The following is a 15,822-nucleotide window of genomic DNA, read 5'->3' as shown; positions in this document are numbered from 1 at the left end:
AACCCCTGATGAGAAGAAGCATTCGGCTTTCGTATGTTCTGAATCTCAGAGGAGCTTGCAGCGCGTCTCCCTGCTGCCCTATTTCAGGGTTCAGAGGGCGAGTGCAAAAAAGCTGCACCTTCAGTGACAGTCATGGCCACTGAAACCAAGCTATGGGCCTTTTCTGGTTGTTCTCCAGCCAGTGGTGAGCAGCCTTCTTGCCTGACCAGTCCCAGATACTGGTTTAGAATTGGTGGGTGTTTGTTAGAGGCTCTTTCACTTGTTTTTGTACTGTTGAAACACTTACCTGCCTCTTGTGTCCATAATTCTTTTTACTGAAGACTTTTTCTAAACAAAGTTATTTCAGAAAAGATTTTTTTATTCTTACCTGAAATATAGAGTTAATTAATGCGAGTGTATTGATGATGAGCTGAGTTCAGAATATTAGAGAATAATTAAATTATTGGTGACTTATCTTTCAATCACCTCTGCATGTGCAGTTGGTAGTTGCTTCCACGTCTTTGTGGTAAATGTGGAGCGAGTGGTGCCTTTGTTGAAGTGGTGAAGCCTCTGGACTTTGTGAAATGTTGCTTTGTAGTCAGAACATTCAACTTCAGGATCCAGCCCTGGCCTTGCATTTGTTTTCGTGGTAGGGAGACTCTTGCTGAAACCCTGACTGAGCAGGGCTGCAGTGAGGACACTTCTGCCACTGAATCTCACTGAGTGAAATATGCTGGTTTTACCAGCAGCCATTTCCCCAGCATCATCTGCCTTGAATTGTCAGACTTCATAGTCCTCTGGCTGGGCATTTCCAAAATGATCTTGGGTCACCCTAAGGAGGAGTCTGATGTCCATGGGGACCAATTAGCTAATGGATGTTTAGTTTTAGGCTGGACTAGATTACCTGGCACTACCATTCTCACCTGCTACAGTGTTACTGTTGATTACTTCCTAGATATCCCCATCAAGCCAGGAGTATATATTCTCCTAATTTCAAAATGAGTCAGATTCCAAATAACTTGAAACAGATCTGCAGAATTGGCACTTTTTCCTCCCATTTTCAGGCTCTCTGGAAACCAGCGTATATAGGCATAGAGTCTATTGCTACTTCATCCATTGTAGAGAAAAGTGAGCACTGACCACGGAAACGGCTGGGTAAGGGTCTGATGTTCACATTCTCAGCCGTGCTGAGTACCACAAAAGGCATCTAGAAACATATTTAATTCATGTTAGTTACAGCAACTATATTTGAAGGCAGGCATTTTCATGCTGTAAAAAAATGCCTGGGGGGAAAAAGCCAGAAAATTTGTAATATTTTTGGCTTATGAGAGAATAACACTGTTGAGAGTAGTTCCCCAGGCATTCTGATCTCAAACAGTCAAGAGCCTTAGAGAAAAGAACCTGCCAGTTGAGGTCGGGTTTGTGGACATTGTGATTAACTGTCAGAGCTCTCAGGTGCTAAATTCGGCTTCTCTCTAAACCTTGTATTTTTGAGATTTTTAACCTAGAAGACTGTGGTAGTTTTGTGATTAGTGTTTCATTTAGCTTCACCAGCCAACTGTAGACAGTTGCTCTTCTTGTGGTTTCTAAGATGCTCAGGCAAGGCAGGTGGCTTTTGTTTCCATACTAGTAGTGAAGGAGCACTGATATGTTATAGTAAATATTGACCCCTTTGAACATGAATTTGGGGGCATTTAGTTCAGTATAGTTGGACTGTAGGCTTTATTTATTTATTTATTTTGGCAGCTGGCTGGTACTGGGACCCAAACCCTTGACCTTGGTGTGATTGGCACAACTATCTACTGAGGGAGCTAACCGGCCAACCCTTCTTTCTCTGTTTCTGTGTTTCTTTCTCTCATCCAGCTTTTTCCATATGGAGGAAAACATATTCACAAAACTCTTTCAACTTTTATTTCTTTCCAGTTTAGCCACCCAGAGGGTGCATATCAGTTTTCAAGATCCCAAAACCTGTTGTTCAAAATGGTTATCCCCACGGCAACTGTTTGACAGGTGGAGGGGGGTCTGCCGGGATTTCCACTTCTCAGCCCCCAGGGATGATGCATATTTCTGCCCTTTTCATCTGCTCAGTCTCCAAACTGCCCCACCTAACATAACCCAGCCATCCCTCATGGAGCTGCAAGGCTATTCCCCCTCCTCAGTGGGAGACAGCCCTGTCTCTTTTAGCTACGGCCCCAGTGGCCTTGTTATAGGGCCACTGTTCTTCAGGCCCAGGTTCTCTGGGCCATGCATGCTCCTCAGTTCAGGTGGGAGCAGGTCCAGATGTGGCTCAGAGAACAGACTCAGCAGGTGGCACTAAACCTTGCTGTTGGTTCTCCCATTCCAGTGAAAACCAACAGCAAGGCGAAGGGCTGAACCTCTCCCCCTCCGGGCCAGATACACCCAAGAGATGGGATGAGTGAGGTTCTGACAGCTCCTTCGCCCTCCTCTGCCAGTGGGTCTGCACCTTGGAAAAAGGACTGCAGAGACCAGAGTGTTTGTCCTGCTGCCTCTGGCTGCCCTGGAGAGAGCCACTGGGGCCTTCCATTTTAAGGGATTTACTAGGCATCATTCTGGCTGCTACCCAGAGTGACCACGCACTGTGGGTCAGGCTCCCATGCACAGGTAACTCCCCTCCAATCCTTTTGTGTTTAATGCTAAAAGTCAGCCATACTCCTATATTTTAAAAATAGCATTTGTGCCAAAATTCTGTTGCAGTATAAGCAAGCTGTTTTGGCCTGTTTTTAATTAAAGACCCACAGGAACGAGCTAATTTGGAAGATAGCATAGTGACAAAGGAAGAGAAAATCTCATTGCAAGGGTGGCTTTGCTGAATGGGCCCCTTCCTCAAAAGGGAAACCTAGTCAGCTGTCACCTTCCCATACATGTGTACACACACACACACACACGTTCCCATGGAAACCCTGTGGATCAGAGTACAGTTTCTAGCAAAGCCAGAGGACAGGCAGACCAACAGCGCTTATACTGTTCAGTTTAATGATAACCACGTTGTACACCAAATTTTGTATATTTTTCACTTGATAATATATAGAAGCATTTTTCTATATCGTAGATTTTTCCAAGTGCTATTTTAATGATTGCATTTCCTTGTTAGTTTATTTCAGCCATTTAGATATTATTAGAAATTTGTTTTCTTTCTGTTTGTTTGTTTTTATAAATGGGATGTAAGGAGTATCATTGTGTACAGAGCTTTTTCCGTGTCTGGAATTATTTCTTTAGGGTGTAGAGCACTTTTATGCTTTCCATGAAGATTGTACTAACTTATCATTTTCAGTGCTACCAGCAAATGGATGACAAAATTAATTTCACAGACTTTGGCTATTTTCTTTAAGATGTTTATTTTTTAATTCATTGAGCAAAAAGGTACTTTTTTTTTTTTTTTTTTTTTAAAGATGACCAGTAAGGGGATCTTAACCCTTAACTTGGTGTTGTCAGCACCACGCTCTCACAAGTGAGCTAACCGGCCATCCCTATATAGGGATCCGAACCCGTGGCCTTGGTGTTATCAGCCACGGGCCGGCCCTAAAAGGGTACGTTTTAATTTAAAGTGTATTTTAGTTATAAGCAAGGAACAGTTTGGGGTTATGCTTTTTATTCATTTCCTTTGGTAACATGTCTTAATTGGAATCATGGTGTTTTATTATATAAATTCTTTATATAATGAAAGCTGTTTTTGCTATTTTGCTTTAATGATTTTCCCCTTATGCTTTGGTTTCTGAAATTTCATGAGTGAGTGTATATGTTGGGGGTTGGCATACTTCTTTATCGTAGAGTCTTATGAGATGACCAGGTTTTGGAGGGTAAAATAGACCTGAGAGAAGGAAGTCAGTAAGCTGAGCATACATATGTCCCCCCTCTGTTTTGGTGGAGGCTTCCCATGGATCATTTTAGAATTCCTGTCCTTGTCGTGTTAGGTAGGATTACAGCTTATATAGAATAAGGGGACCTGGATTCTAGTCTTAACTCAACTCTTGTCTAGACATGTGCCCTCAATGGGAATTCAGGCTCTCCAACCTCAGTTTCTTCATCTGTAAGATGGAGGATTTTAGCATAACTTCAGGGGTGGGGTCTGTGATTGCACATGTCCAAGGTGAAAAATCACAATGACATGAAGATTCTTCTATGTCTCTTTGCAGATTTTTGGAAGCACCAGCACAGTGACACTTCCTGAAACCTTGTTGTTTGTGTCAACCCTGGATGGCAGTTTGCATGCTGTCAGCAAGAGGACAGGCTCAATCAAATGGACATTAAAAGAAGGTAATTTAGATTTCATCCTCGAGCGTCATGGACGTTTGCTTAGCTGCCTCCAAGTAAACATATTCTAGAGAAAGAGAAAACAGTTATATATTATTTAATAAAATAAGAAAGGAGAATGGGATCAAAGAGAGGAAAAGGAATTCTACCCAAAGGGTGTTTACGGTTTGAATTGCTGTGATTATCCACTAAGTGCATCAGTTGGAGAAGCACATTTTATGTTTTTTGGGTTTTTCTGGTTTTTGCTTCTGTCCAGACTTCATGTTTAAATGGCTCTAGGCCTTTCTATTAATAGTTCTGGCTGGCTGGTCTTTATGAAGACGTGCTGCATTAAATTTAAGTTCTAATGATTAAAATCTTGTAATCATAATTACAAGCTGGTATTTTCTCAACACCTCAAATTACTCATTTGTTTTTATAGAGGCTGAAATAATTGAGGGCTGTAAGATTTGACATTTGTCCAAGTTAACTACTTTATTGGCTTGTTGTGGTATGGGGGGTGGGGTTGGTGTGTGTGTGTAAAAAATTGAGCTTGTTTCTCATTTAGCTACCACATGCCCATCTTATGATCTTATCTTCATTATGGTGGTTAGCAGCGTCAAGCTCTACAGCTGGGCTCACAATCAAATTGTATTTGATTTCCAAAGTAATCTTCCCAGATAAAGCCATGCAGATCCCAGGATTTGGGTCTTTCAGAGTCATCTCTCTTGTTCTGTCTGGTAATAATTGTCTTTTGGCCCTAGGTTCTGGTCTGACCAGCATGTTCTCTTTCGTCACTACTCTGTGACTCATTATTTTCACAAACAGAGCAAGTGTTTTTCCTTCCTTAATAAAGTGTTTCAAAACAGTATTCTAGATGGAAAAATAGTGGCGTACGTCAGAAGGATGCATGTCATCTTGTGAATTCAGCAGCAAACCTGGTTACTATTCATGCACGATGGCAGCCGGGTACCCCAGGCCATGCTGCCTCACTTGCTTGGCCTTGTATGGCAGCCAAAGGAACCAGCTCTCTCAGGAGTGAGTAACCACAAGAAGACTGTAGAGCCAGCTTTTGACATTGCATTATAGGCTCCGGGAATGTTATCTGTGCTGTCTCTCCTTCATGTTTAAGGCTTTTAATGTTTTTGAAATGAAAACAGAGTTCTTTAAATTTCAGATTTTCATATATTGTGCAAGATTAAATCAACGGGTCACAAAGGACTGAGAGAAACGTTTTGGCTGTTGGATGTCAGGACCTGTTCTTCAGTTTCAGGGTCCCAGGCGGGGCATCTCTGCCCTGAGCCACTTTACTCTCCTGCTTTGCTTTTCCCTGCATATATTGTTTTAAGTTGATCTTCTCCACGTCTTTATTTCTATAAGTAGCCTTGGCTGTGTCCAGCAAAACTGTGATCTGTCTTGTTTGTTACTTAGTCAAACATAAGAATCAATCTGTTCTTTCCTGTAACTTAGAGCTGAGACAATTTGCCTCTTTTTTATTGAATTTAATGTGTACTTAGACAACCTAGACTGTGAAAGATACCGTGTGGGACACAAAGAAGAAAAAGGCAGAGCCCTCAAGGAGCCCATGTTCTGATAGGGAGCAAAGACAAGCATGCAGAACTTCACAGCAGAGTTCGGTAAGACTGAAGAGAGGTGCTGGTAACGCTTTGTGAGCCCATGCCTGTCTAGAGGGCAGGAGGGCCTTCGGGAAGCTGTGGTGTTGGAGGTGAGACTGGGGATGAAGTGAGTTTCAGTTGGAGTGAGGCCTAGAAAAGAGCGAAGGGGGAAGCAGGACTGTGTGCAAGGATTGGTCCTCTTCAGCAGAAGCTTAGGGACACTTTGGAGTTAGAGGGAGGGAGGGCCAGAAGGGTATGTGGAGTCTTATTGTAGCATGGAGCCATTTGTATGTGATTGAACAGGAAGTGGGGAGCCATTAAGGTGATGGAGCAGGTGAGTGACTCAACAGGTGCTCTGCTTGCAGGTGAATCCAGCGGTGGCAGCAGCAGCAGTAGTCACATGGACAGCTAGAGAAAAGAAGGCCTACCTGAAAAGTGATGGGGATGGGGGCAGGCAGGGGAAGGCTGGGAGGCATGCCAGAAGTAGAAGCAGTGGGGTCCAGCCACTGATTAGGAAGGAGGAGTTAAAAGACATTTACAGAAATCCGATTAAGATGCAATGATTTCAAGTGCGTTCATTATGTCCTAAGTCTCACTGTTGTTTTTCTGAGTCAGCTGGCTTGTTTCAGTTCAGCCCTGAATACCAGTAGCCTCAATTTGTATTTCCGTACAAAGATTAAAGACAGTAACACATAGATACCCTGAGTTTTCAATTTAATTTTAATTTTGCGGTTATAACTAAAGATTTCAAAATTGGTATTTCTAAAGTATTAATATGTGGATAGATGATAAAAGTATCTAAATACTGTTCTAGGCCCTGAGGATACAGGAAATGAACAAAACAGGCAAAACCCTTACCCTCGGGAAAAAAAAAAAAAAAGAAAAAAGAAAAAGGGCCGAGCCCGTTGCGCACTCGGGAGAGTGTGGCCCTGGGAGCGCAGCGACGCTCCTGCCGTGGGTTCGGATCCTATATAGGAATGGCCGGTGCACTCACTGGCTGAGTACCAGTCACAAAAAAAAGACAAAAAAAAAAAAGACAAAAAAAACCCCTTACCCTCATAGAGCTTTCATTTCAGTGGGGAAAGGGGAAATAAATTCCTTAGTGGTGACAAGAGCAGTGGAGAAAAGTGAAGTGGGGAGGAGGAATGGGCAGTGCCAGGTGGGGGTTGGGGGCTGCACCTCTGGACAGAGAAGGCCTCACTGAGAAAGCGTCATTTGAGCCAGACTTCAAGGAAGCAAGGGAGTCTTTTAGGCAGATGGCACAGCAGGGCAAAGGTGGAAGTGTCCTTGGCATGGCAGAGGAAGAGTGCAGGAGTCGGTGTGGCTGGAGTGGAGTAGGAGATGAGCAGAGCTCACAGACATCACAGAGTACTCAACATGTAGGGCAGGAGAGACCCTGGACTCCTTCTACCTAACATTTATTATAACGATGCCCCCTTACTGTCCTGAACTGAAATTTGTAGACGGAACCTACATAAACACACAGTTTCAAAAAGAAATATATTACCCAGCTGGTAATCTAAAAGTGAAATAATAGGAAAGTAATTTTTAATCACGTAATTTAATATGTAAATACTCAGACACATAAAGACACTCTACCTGTGAGTGAACGCACTGCCTATTGATACAGGTGGATACGAATGCAGCCAGGACTTCCAAGATGGTGAACAACTCTTGATAATGTTCCAAACAAAAGAAATGCAGTCTTACCTAACTTATACACTAGTTATATTCCAAGAAAATTCAGTATAAGAAATTATTGAAAAAGTACCCTTGTGCTTATGTTTGAAACAGTTAGTTTGTAGGCTGTGGTAATTATTTAAGGCATTTGGCGTGTGTATCTGGCAGAACATTAGAGCCAGCGTGCAGACACCGGGCAGTCTTCCATTGTGCAATACTACCTAGTGTCCCTGGCCCCCCACACTTAGTGCTTGTATCATCCCCCAGTCTCTGTGACCACCAGGAAATGCCCTCACAGATTTTTCTAAGCATTCCCAAGCAAGCAGCACCATCCACATGGAGACCACCGGTGTAGGGCCTGGTGGCTGGTATAAAGATATTGGCTTTTCTTCAGCCATTGGAGGAATCTGAGCAGAGAAGCAACATGCCCTGGTGTTATGAACTGAGTGTTTGTGTCACCCCTGAAATTCATATATTGAAGCCCTGACCCCAAGTGTGATGGTATTTGGAGGTGGGCCTTTGGGAGGTAATTATGAAACAGAGGGCGGCGGGGGGGTGGGGGGGGTGGCGCAGATGAAGGGGTTAGTGGCCTTTTGAGAAGAGGAAGAGAGACCAGAGCTGCTGGCTTACTGTCTCCATCATGTGAGGACACAGTGAGAAGGCAGCTGTGTGCAAGCTGGGAAGAGGGCCCTCACAGAACCCAACCCTGCTGGCACCATAATCTCAAACTTCCCAGCCTCCAAAACTGTGAGAAATAAATTTCTGTTGTTTAAACCCCCCAGTCTGTGGTATTTTGTTATGGCAGCCTGAGCACATGAAGACGCCTGGCCTCCACTTGACAGGATCAGAAGGTGCTGTGTTGAGACTGAACTGGTGGGGCCAGGAGGAAGCTGGGAGAGCAGGCTGGAGTCTGCTGCCCCAGTCCAGGCAAGGGAGCGTGCTGGCTGGGGCCTGCGTCGAAGGGGGGATTCAAAGTTGAATGGAAGAAACTTGCTGATGCAAACAGATACCTTTAACTGATCAAACTGGGCTTCTTCAGAATGTGTATCTGTTACTCCATTTCGTGGTTTCCTAACTGTTTACTTTTTTCAGGAGCCAACAAACTGAGAGTGGTTTTTTTTTTTTTCTTTCCACAGTGGTTTTTGCAGGTGCTTTTGTTCCTCAACCAAACATATGTTGCTGTTCCCAGAAATGATGGTTTCTTACAACATAGTGGCAAATTACACCTAGTAGAGAAAATGAGTTGTGTTTATTTTCTGGAACTGATTTGAGATGTGACATTTTACTTTAGGTACAATCTTTCTAAGCCCTGGTTTTGCTGTGATGCAACATCACTGTCTTTCTCTGAAATTTCACCAATGAACAGGGTTGAGTATGTTTCATTTCTGTACTTCCAGACCAAATGAAAACTGAGAATTTTGCTGTCATGCTTTGTTTTAGATGAGCTTTACAAAGCTTGCTTTGGCTTGATGGAGTTGAATGGACTTTCTTTAGTATTTCCAGGGCTGGTTTAGGGCTTCTTGCATTTACCATGAAACACTGGTTAGTTAATGCTGGTTTTTGATGCTTAAATCTCCATCACGTTGCAGGTTATTTTTTAGTAACCCTATTCTATTCTATTCTATCTCATTTTCAATAATACTAGGCATGAAGGACTTGTTCTAATTTAGAACCATTCATTACTAACCATAAAAATCTGCTAAATAGGCAATGTGGTTACTCTTCTAGCCAGATGGGCCCAAACTCCTGAGAATGGTTAATATTAGAGGTTTCTTAGGAGGGAAGGGTCAGAAGAAAATTAGTTATTTGAAATTTGAAGATAATCTCATTCCCACGTGAGTTTGCCTTTCTAAACATGTGCCTCTTTCCGTAGCTCTTCCCTATGCTAACAGGGTCACGGCCCCCATATCAAGGGGGCAAGAAGAAGAGCATCTCTTGATAGGTAGTTGGTCACCAACTCCTGTCATGTAGACTTAGGAAGTACCTCCTGAATCTGCCTCCTTCTCTTTGTCCCCCTTGCCAGAGTCTTAGCCAGGCCCTTGGCATCTGCTCCCTAGGTTACTGCAATAACCTCCTATCTGCTGTCCCTGTTCCCCACCATCACTGCTGTCTACCTCGGTCCTCCCATTTGTGCCTGTCACGCTGCTGTCAGACATACCCCCCAAGAAAACGACTGGACTGCGCTGCACCCCTGCCTGCTGAAGTCCTCTTGGAGCTGTCTGTGGCGGTGCTGCTCCAAGTGCGGCCTGCCCACCTGTGCTGGTGTGTGCAGTGTGTCACCTGTGCACGAGGAGAGGTGTGCAAAAAGCAAGAGTGAGCATCCTTGATGGGTAGAAAATTTGTCCACAGCTAATGTGAGGAGCACTGGTCCACAGGGTCACATCTGAGCTCCTCAGCATGTGTGCGATGCCCTTCACAATCCGCTGTCCCCCCCTCTCCAGGCCTCAGAGACCTGGGGCCTTTGCTTGTGCTCCTCTCCACCAGCAGCCTGTGGTGCTGGACCGGCTGCTGTCCATCTGTTAAGACCCTCTCCCTGGTCGCCCCCCTGGCTCCTCAAGCAGGGCTCAAGCCCCTTCCTCACCTGGGTTCCAGAGGCACTTTGTAGCAGCCTCTCTTAAGGCACCTCTGACTTGGGCTGTGCATTTTGTTCCCATCTGCCTTCTTACTGGATTTCTACCTTCTCAATGGGTTCTCTAGGCAGCTGGATGTTCACTGAATGTCGGAGGCACGTAGCACTGACTCGGGTCCCAGAGCCTCCTGAGTGGATATCTTTTGGGAGTCCTGAGAAGCTTACGAGCCTTGACTTTGCCTCCTCAGGATGCATCGTCTGTCATTCGGCAGGTTCCAGTTTCTGATATTGAGCTTCACGTGGCAATGTGCATGTTACTCTGGAAAAGTCAGATCCGTCTGCAGAGTGTGATAGAAACATGGGAAGAGGGAATTGTGAAAGGGGACAGCATTTCCTTAATACTCTAACCTGTTTTTTCTGAAGGAATTTTCAAGGCTTAGGATATGCACCACCTACCTTTCCACCTCATTGCTTGAGCACAAGAAGGTGTTTATTTCCTCTCCATTGTTGTGGAGGACTGAAATTAAGCTTAATGAGAGAGGCCTGTTTTTGCTTTTGAGCATCTTGAAGATATCTCTTGAGTATCTTGTGTTCTCTTTCTGTTTTGTATTTTACTTTTTAACACGGAAGATTTAAACATATCCAAATGTAGAGATATTATGTAATGAACCACATGGACCTGTCACTCAGCCTCAGCAAGTACCATCTCATGTCCAGTCTGGTTCATCTGCACCTCTCACTCCCCTTCCTCGTGTCTGGGATTTGCTTCAAAGTAATACATCTCTCATTTTAGATGAGGTTCTCTTAGCAGCAGCCACCACATGTAGTAGCGTAGATTTCAGCTCTAATGGGTATTCTTTGCAAGCGTTGGTTGGTATGGGTTCAATCCGAAATGCTTGGGTCCAGAAGTGTATTGGATTTTGGATTTTTGTTGTTGTTCAGTGGAATATTTATACTTACTGATTTGGTATCCCTAATGTAAAGTGCTCCAATGAGCATTTCTTTGGATCATCAGATTTTGGAGTATTTTGGATTTCACACCTTCAGATTAGGGATACTCAACCTGTATGTGTGGGAATGTGGTTATGATTGTTGAAGTACATGAATAAAGTGCCTTTTTTGGCTGTGACTTAGTCACCCTGTCCTTTGGTTCACCTTTGGGTGTCTGTGTGGCTTGCCGGTATTCCCATCGCTTGAGAATGAATTCTGAGAAGTTATGATCCAGAGAAGCTCTTGGGCACAGGCCAGAGTGTTGAATTGTCTTCAGTTCCCTCATGATGGCCTATAACATTCAGTGTGTGATTTTTGGCCTGAGTTACTTCTGCCAAGATAAAGATGAAGAAAAGCATAGTAGAATTCGGCTGCCTTTAGTATGGGCAGTTTTTCTGATTATTTCAGTAATTCACACGATCGCCTTTGTCAAAGATGACGTTTTATGACTTGTGGAGGTTACCCCTGAAGAAAACTTATTACCTCCTTTCCTGGTTCTGATGAGATGTAGAATTTGAGGAACTTTTGATTAGATGTCTATTTTAATATGCTCTTCTCATGAAAGCTGAACTCTGAGGAATGTTTGAGACTTTCTACCTTACAGTTTGGACCTGACAGCGGTAAGAGGAGTTTAAGGCTTAGATTAATGAAGCGCCTTTCCTCTGGAGGAAGAAGCGAGCTGCCACTGGGGGACGTGTCCCCTAACTGGGTCACGTGAGTGCATGAAGTATATTTGGCAGACCTAAGTTTTGAGGTGGGAGAGGGCAAATGACTTTGTTTCTGCCAATAATTTTTTATAAGAAACCAGTATCAGAAGCTTACACACATTCTTGAAGACATGGCAGTTTATTGCGTTCAGATGATGCTTTTCTAGTTTCACTGTCATCTGTCAGCTAGGATTAAATCTCCATGTCATCTTTAACTCTTCCCTTCCTTCCACTTCACTCTCCGGGTCAGGACTCGGTTTTGCTGACACTCTCCCGCCGTCTGTTTCCTGGCTTAGACCTGGCTCACTTGGGCTGGGCTCTTGCCTCCCTTCCTCAAGCCTTTGCAATTCCTTCTTCTCCCCTTTCTCCCACACTTTGTGCCTTTTTCCCCATGTCTAACCTGCCTTCAGAGGACCCACGTCGCATCTTTCTCAGAAGCCTCCACTTGGTCCCTAGTGCCCACCATACCTCAGCACAGAGTTTCCAAGTCCTTCTTCTCCGTGGTTCCACGGCCTGCAGTCCAGCCTTATTCATCATGCTTCTCGACAGGAACATTGCAGTCTTCCCAAGTCTTTGTGCTCGTCCCACAGACCAGGGTGACGGTTCCTCACTTGGGTGTCTTGCTTTCCCATGTTCTGGGCCAGCTGCCGCTGTGACGTCTCTCACCGTGAGTTTTCCAGCCCTCGCCTAGGAGGTCCTGTGTACACACCACGTGTTTGAGCAGTTTATTACAGACTGTTCCATGTACGTTAGCTTTATAAGCTGAACTGTGAGTTCCTTCTTTATGCTGCACAGCACTTAATAGAGAACAGATAGTAGAGGCCCAACGCTTTTGTGACGTGTGTGTTGTGTCTGAGATGTGTGTAGTGAATCTCAACAGACAATTGTTAGTGGTTGGGTTGTCATCCTCCTCCTGATAGAGAAAAAGAGGGCGGGGGAGAAAGAAAGAGACACGAAGGAAGGGAATGAAGAAGCCTTTGAATGTTTGGTGTATGGGGAGACTTACAAAGAGCAGAAAGCAGATGGGGCATCATCTGTGGTCTTTTGGTCCTTAAAGACCTTTTAAAAGGGCCAACCCAGAGCATTTCGAATCACTGCTAGAAGTGCACTGGGAAGGAGCGGGTTTGGGGAATTTCTAATTGCACGATGACATCTTCGTTATACTGGAGAAGTCTTCAGGTCAGAGAGGAAGCTGGTTGCAAATAAATGCCAGGAGTGTGGGGGTCAGAAAGAAGAGTGAGGTGGAGGAGGCTGGTAAAACCAATGCTCATCCACATTGCAGCAGAGAAGCAGTGTGTTCCGGAAACATCAGTGCTCAGCTGGGGAAGAGAAGAAAATGATCTTGCAAGGTTCCGTGAGCTCCAGTCAAGTGAGCACCCTGTTCTTGGTGGCTTCTGTAATCAAAGGGATCTTTTTCTTCCTACGTGGAAGAAAGTCTGCCCAGAGCTACCTCCGGAGAGAAGCCATCAGGCCTGAAGTCTGATTTGAAACAATTATTTAAATTTTGGTTGACTTCGTCAAAGACATTTTTCTGTGTTGCTGACTTATCACCCCATGTCTTACCCATACCCTCACCCATTTTGACAAGCCTGTGTTTATGGAAGCCTGTGGGTGGCAGGTCCTTTGTGCCCCTGCTGTGTATTTCCCTCCAGGCTCTCAAGAATTACACTACAGGTGAGAGCAGGAAGAACAGGCCTTTCTTTTCAACCTGTTGGAAAGGTTTTCCTTAAATAGTTTCTTTTCTTAGCTTCTGTCTTCTTATTTTCTAACTTTTCGTTTTAGAAAAATTTTATACATACACAAAAGCAAAGAGAATAGTATCGTGAACCCACATGTGCCCAGCACCCAGCTTCAGTAATAATCAACACATGGCAATCCTCTTCTCCTCTCCCTTCCATTATTTCAAAGCAAATGCTGTATCGTTTTATCCATAAATTCAAATAATTTTTAAATGTGAGTGAATAAACAGTACTATGCCTGGGCAGCTGTTTGTGGCTTTTATCGTGTAGGTTTCTGTGTGGAAAAGTCCTTTTCATTAGAAAAACTTATTTGAGTGACTGTATTCCACATACAGTGTTGAATATCTTAAATTATTGATTTCCTTTCGTTCTGCAGACAGTATTGCCTCCTATGAGGGGAACAAAGACCTGGGCAGAAGTGACCCAGGAGCTCACTCTCTGATTATTCATTAAACTGTACATAAGCTTTCCACACTTCTCTGTGTATATTTTACAATAAAAATAAGTGGCCCCTGCCTCTCAAAGTGCTTAAAATTCAGTTTGGTCTCCAGATATTTGAGAAGCAGAGAAGCCGCATGTGATTAAGTTCCTGTCCCTTGAGAACCATAATAATTGCGTTGTAAGGGCGTACGAAGTGTAGTGGACAGTTTCTGATTTCCTGCAGAAAGGGGCATTTAAACAGACCCTGGCAGGCAAGCAGATTTAGATAGATAGAAATGGAACAAGTAAAGGAAAGCCCAGAGACCAACATGAAAGCATGGGGTGGGTTTTGGGAAGAGGTGTCACTGAAAGAGAGTTATGGAGAAGAATTGGACCCGGGTTTTGGAGGGCTTTGAACATTTAGTCCTGAAGTTACCAAACCATGTGTTGAGGGGCCCTGGGATGCCACAGTGCACTCACTGGGGTGCTGTAGCTTGTTAAAAAGGTTTTGAGAGAAACACAGTGATACTTGACAAATGCCAAATGCCATTCGTGAGAGAGTTTATAGTCTCACCATTATATTGTTATGCATTCTTTTCAATGATGTTATCTTCACAAAGCTGAGTGTTTGGTTGCTGTGATAAAATTCAAATTCCATGTGAAAATCACTGTGGAAGGGTGATGACGGTGGCAGTGTCCACTCTGACTGTAAAGTTTGGAAATTGTGCAGCACCTAACGAGTGCATACATCCCATAGTAAGTAGTGAAATGGTTAAGAATGAAATAAATTTTTTTCTTTCAGTTTTTGAGTATTTTTTCCCCACATGGCTTCAAAGTTTTTAGATCCTGAATACTTATTAAGTTGTTAATAAATGGAACAGTATTTCTTTTGGCCTAAGGCACTAGGAAGAAATCACTGAGGCACTAAGGGTGCTGTGACAGAGAAAGTGTGAGAACCTCTGACTTAAGCCACCGAGATGGAAGGTATTCAGTGGGCAAAGGGGTGGGGGCATTGTAGGATTTTATGTGGGGTGAAGACAGGAACAAATTTGCCTTTGTCAAGTCCTCTTAGGCAGCAGGTGGAGTGTGTAGCTGAGGGACAGAGAATCCAAGACAGGGAAGGCGCTGGTTAGGAGCCTGAGGTGTAGACCAGTGAGAAGGGGTGACTCCCTAATTTCGGCCGTGGTAAAACAGATGAAAAGGAGGACATAGGTTTTAGGAAATGTTCAGTAGTTCACATCTTACAAAACTAAGGATCTGATTGAATGGGAGAAGGTTAGAATTAAGAGAAGGGGCGTGTCCAGGACAACTCTGAGTTTCCAGGTTGTGTGTCTTGGTGGAAGTGGGGCCAGCCAGCCAACCTGGGAAACGTAAGAGGAGGAACAGGTTCTAGGGGGTTGAGACATCTGTAAGCAATGGCAAGTGTGACTTGGTCATGGACTCCAGGAGAGCGCGTTGTCAGATCTGAATGGAGACCTCATAAGAAAGATTTGCAAGTGTTTGTTAGATTTGATCACTGGAACTTGTAGGGGCCAGAGGGCTGTGAGTTGAGAAAAGCACAGAGGCAGGAAGATGGAACGGAGGATTCGGAGCAGGGGTTTCCCGGTGTGGCACAGCATCAGGATCACCCTAGCATGTGTTAGAAAAGCAAATCTCTGGCTCGCCCTACACAATCAGCTTCCTGGGGAAAGAACCTGGAGATCAACCTTTAAAATGCTCTTATACTTTGCTGGTCGGAATGTAAAATAGCACAACCACGTTGAATTGTTCGGTGGTTTCTCATCAAGTCAGCTGTGAACAACAAGACTCAGCCATTCCGCTCCTTAAGTGTTTTCCCAACAGAAATGAAAACAGGTCCAAGTAAAGGCTCG

At 44.1% G+C, this 15,822-nt stretch overlaps 1 protein-coding gene across 1 annotated transcript in view; it reads left to right on the top strand.

Moving 5' to 3' along the window:
- Nucleotides 1-15,822, top strand: part of ERN1 (endoplasmic reticulum to nucleus signaling 1) — a 72,643-nt gene that overhangs the window by 17,477 nt on the left and 39,344 nt on the right. Inside the window, exon 2 of the mRNA XM_063080841.1 lies at nt 4,134-4,254. Within this exon, the coding sequence (XP_062936911.1) occupies nt 4,134-4,254 (121 nt within the window). The remainder of the gene's footprint in view (nt 1-4,133; nt 4,255-15,822) is intronic.

Source organism: Cynocephalus volans, chromosome 16 (genome assembly GCF_027409185.1).
Source record: "Cynocephalus volans isolate mCynVol1 chromosome 16, mCynVol1.pri, whole genome shotgun sequence".
NCBI classification, from domain to species: Eukaryota; Metazoa; Chordata; class Mammalia; order Dermoptera; family Cynocephalidae; genus Cynocephalus; species Cynocephalus volans.
This window is presented reverse-complemented; position numbering and strand designations above follow the sequence as displayed.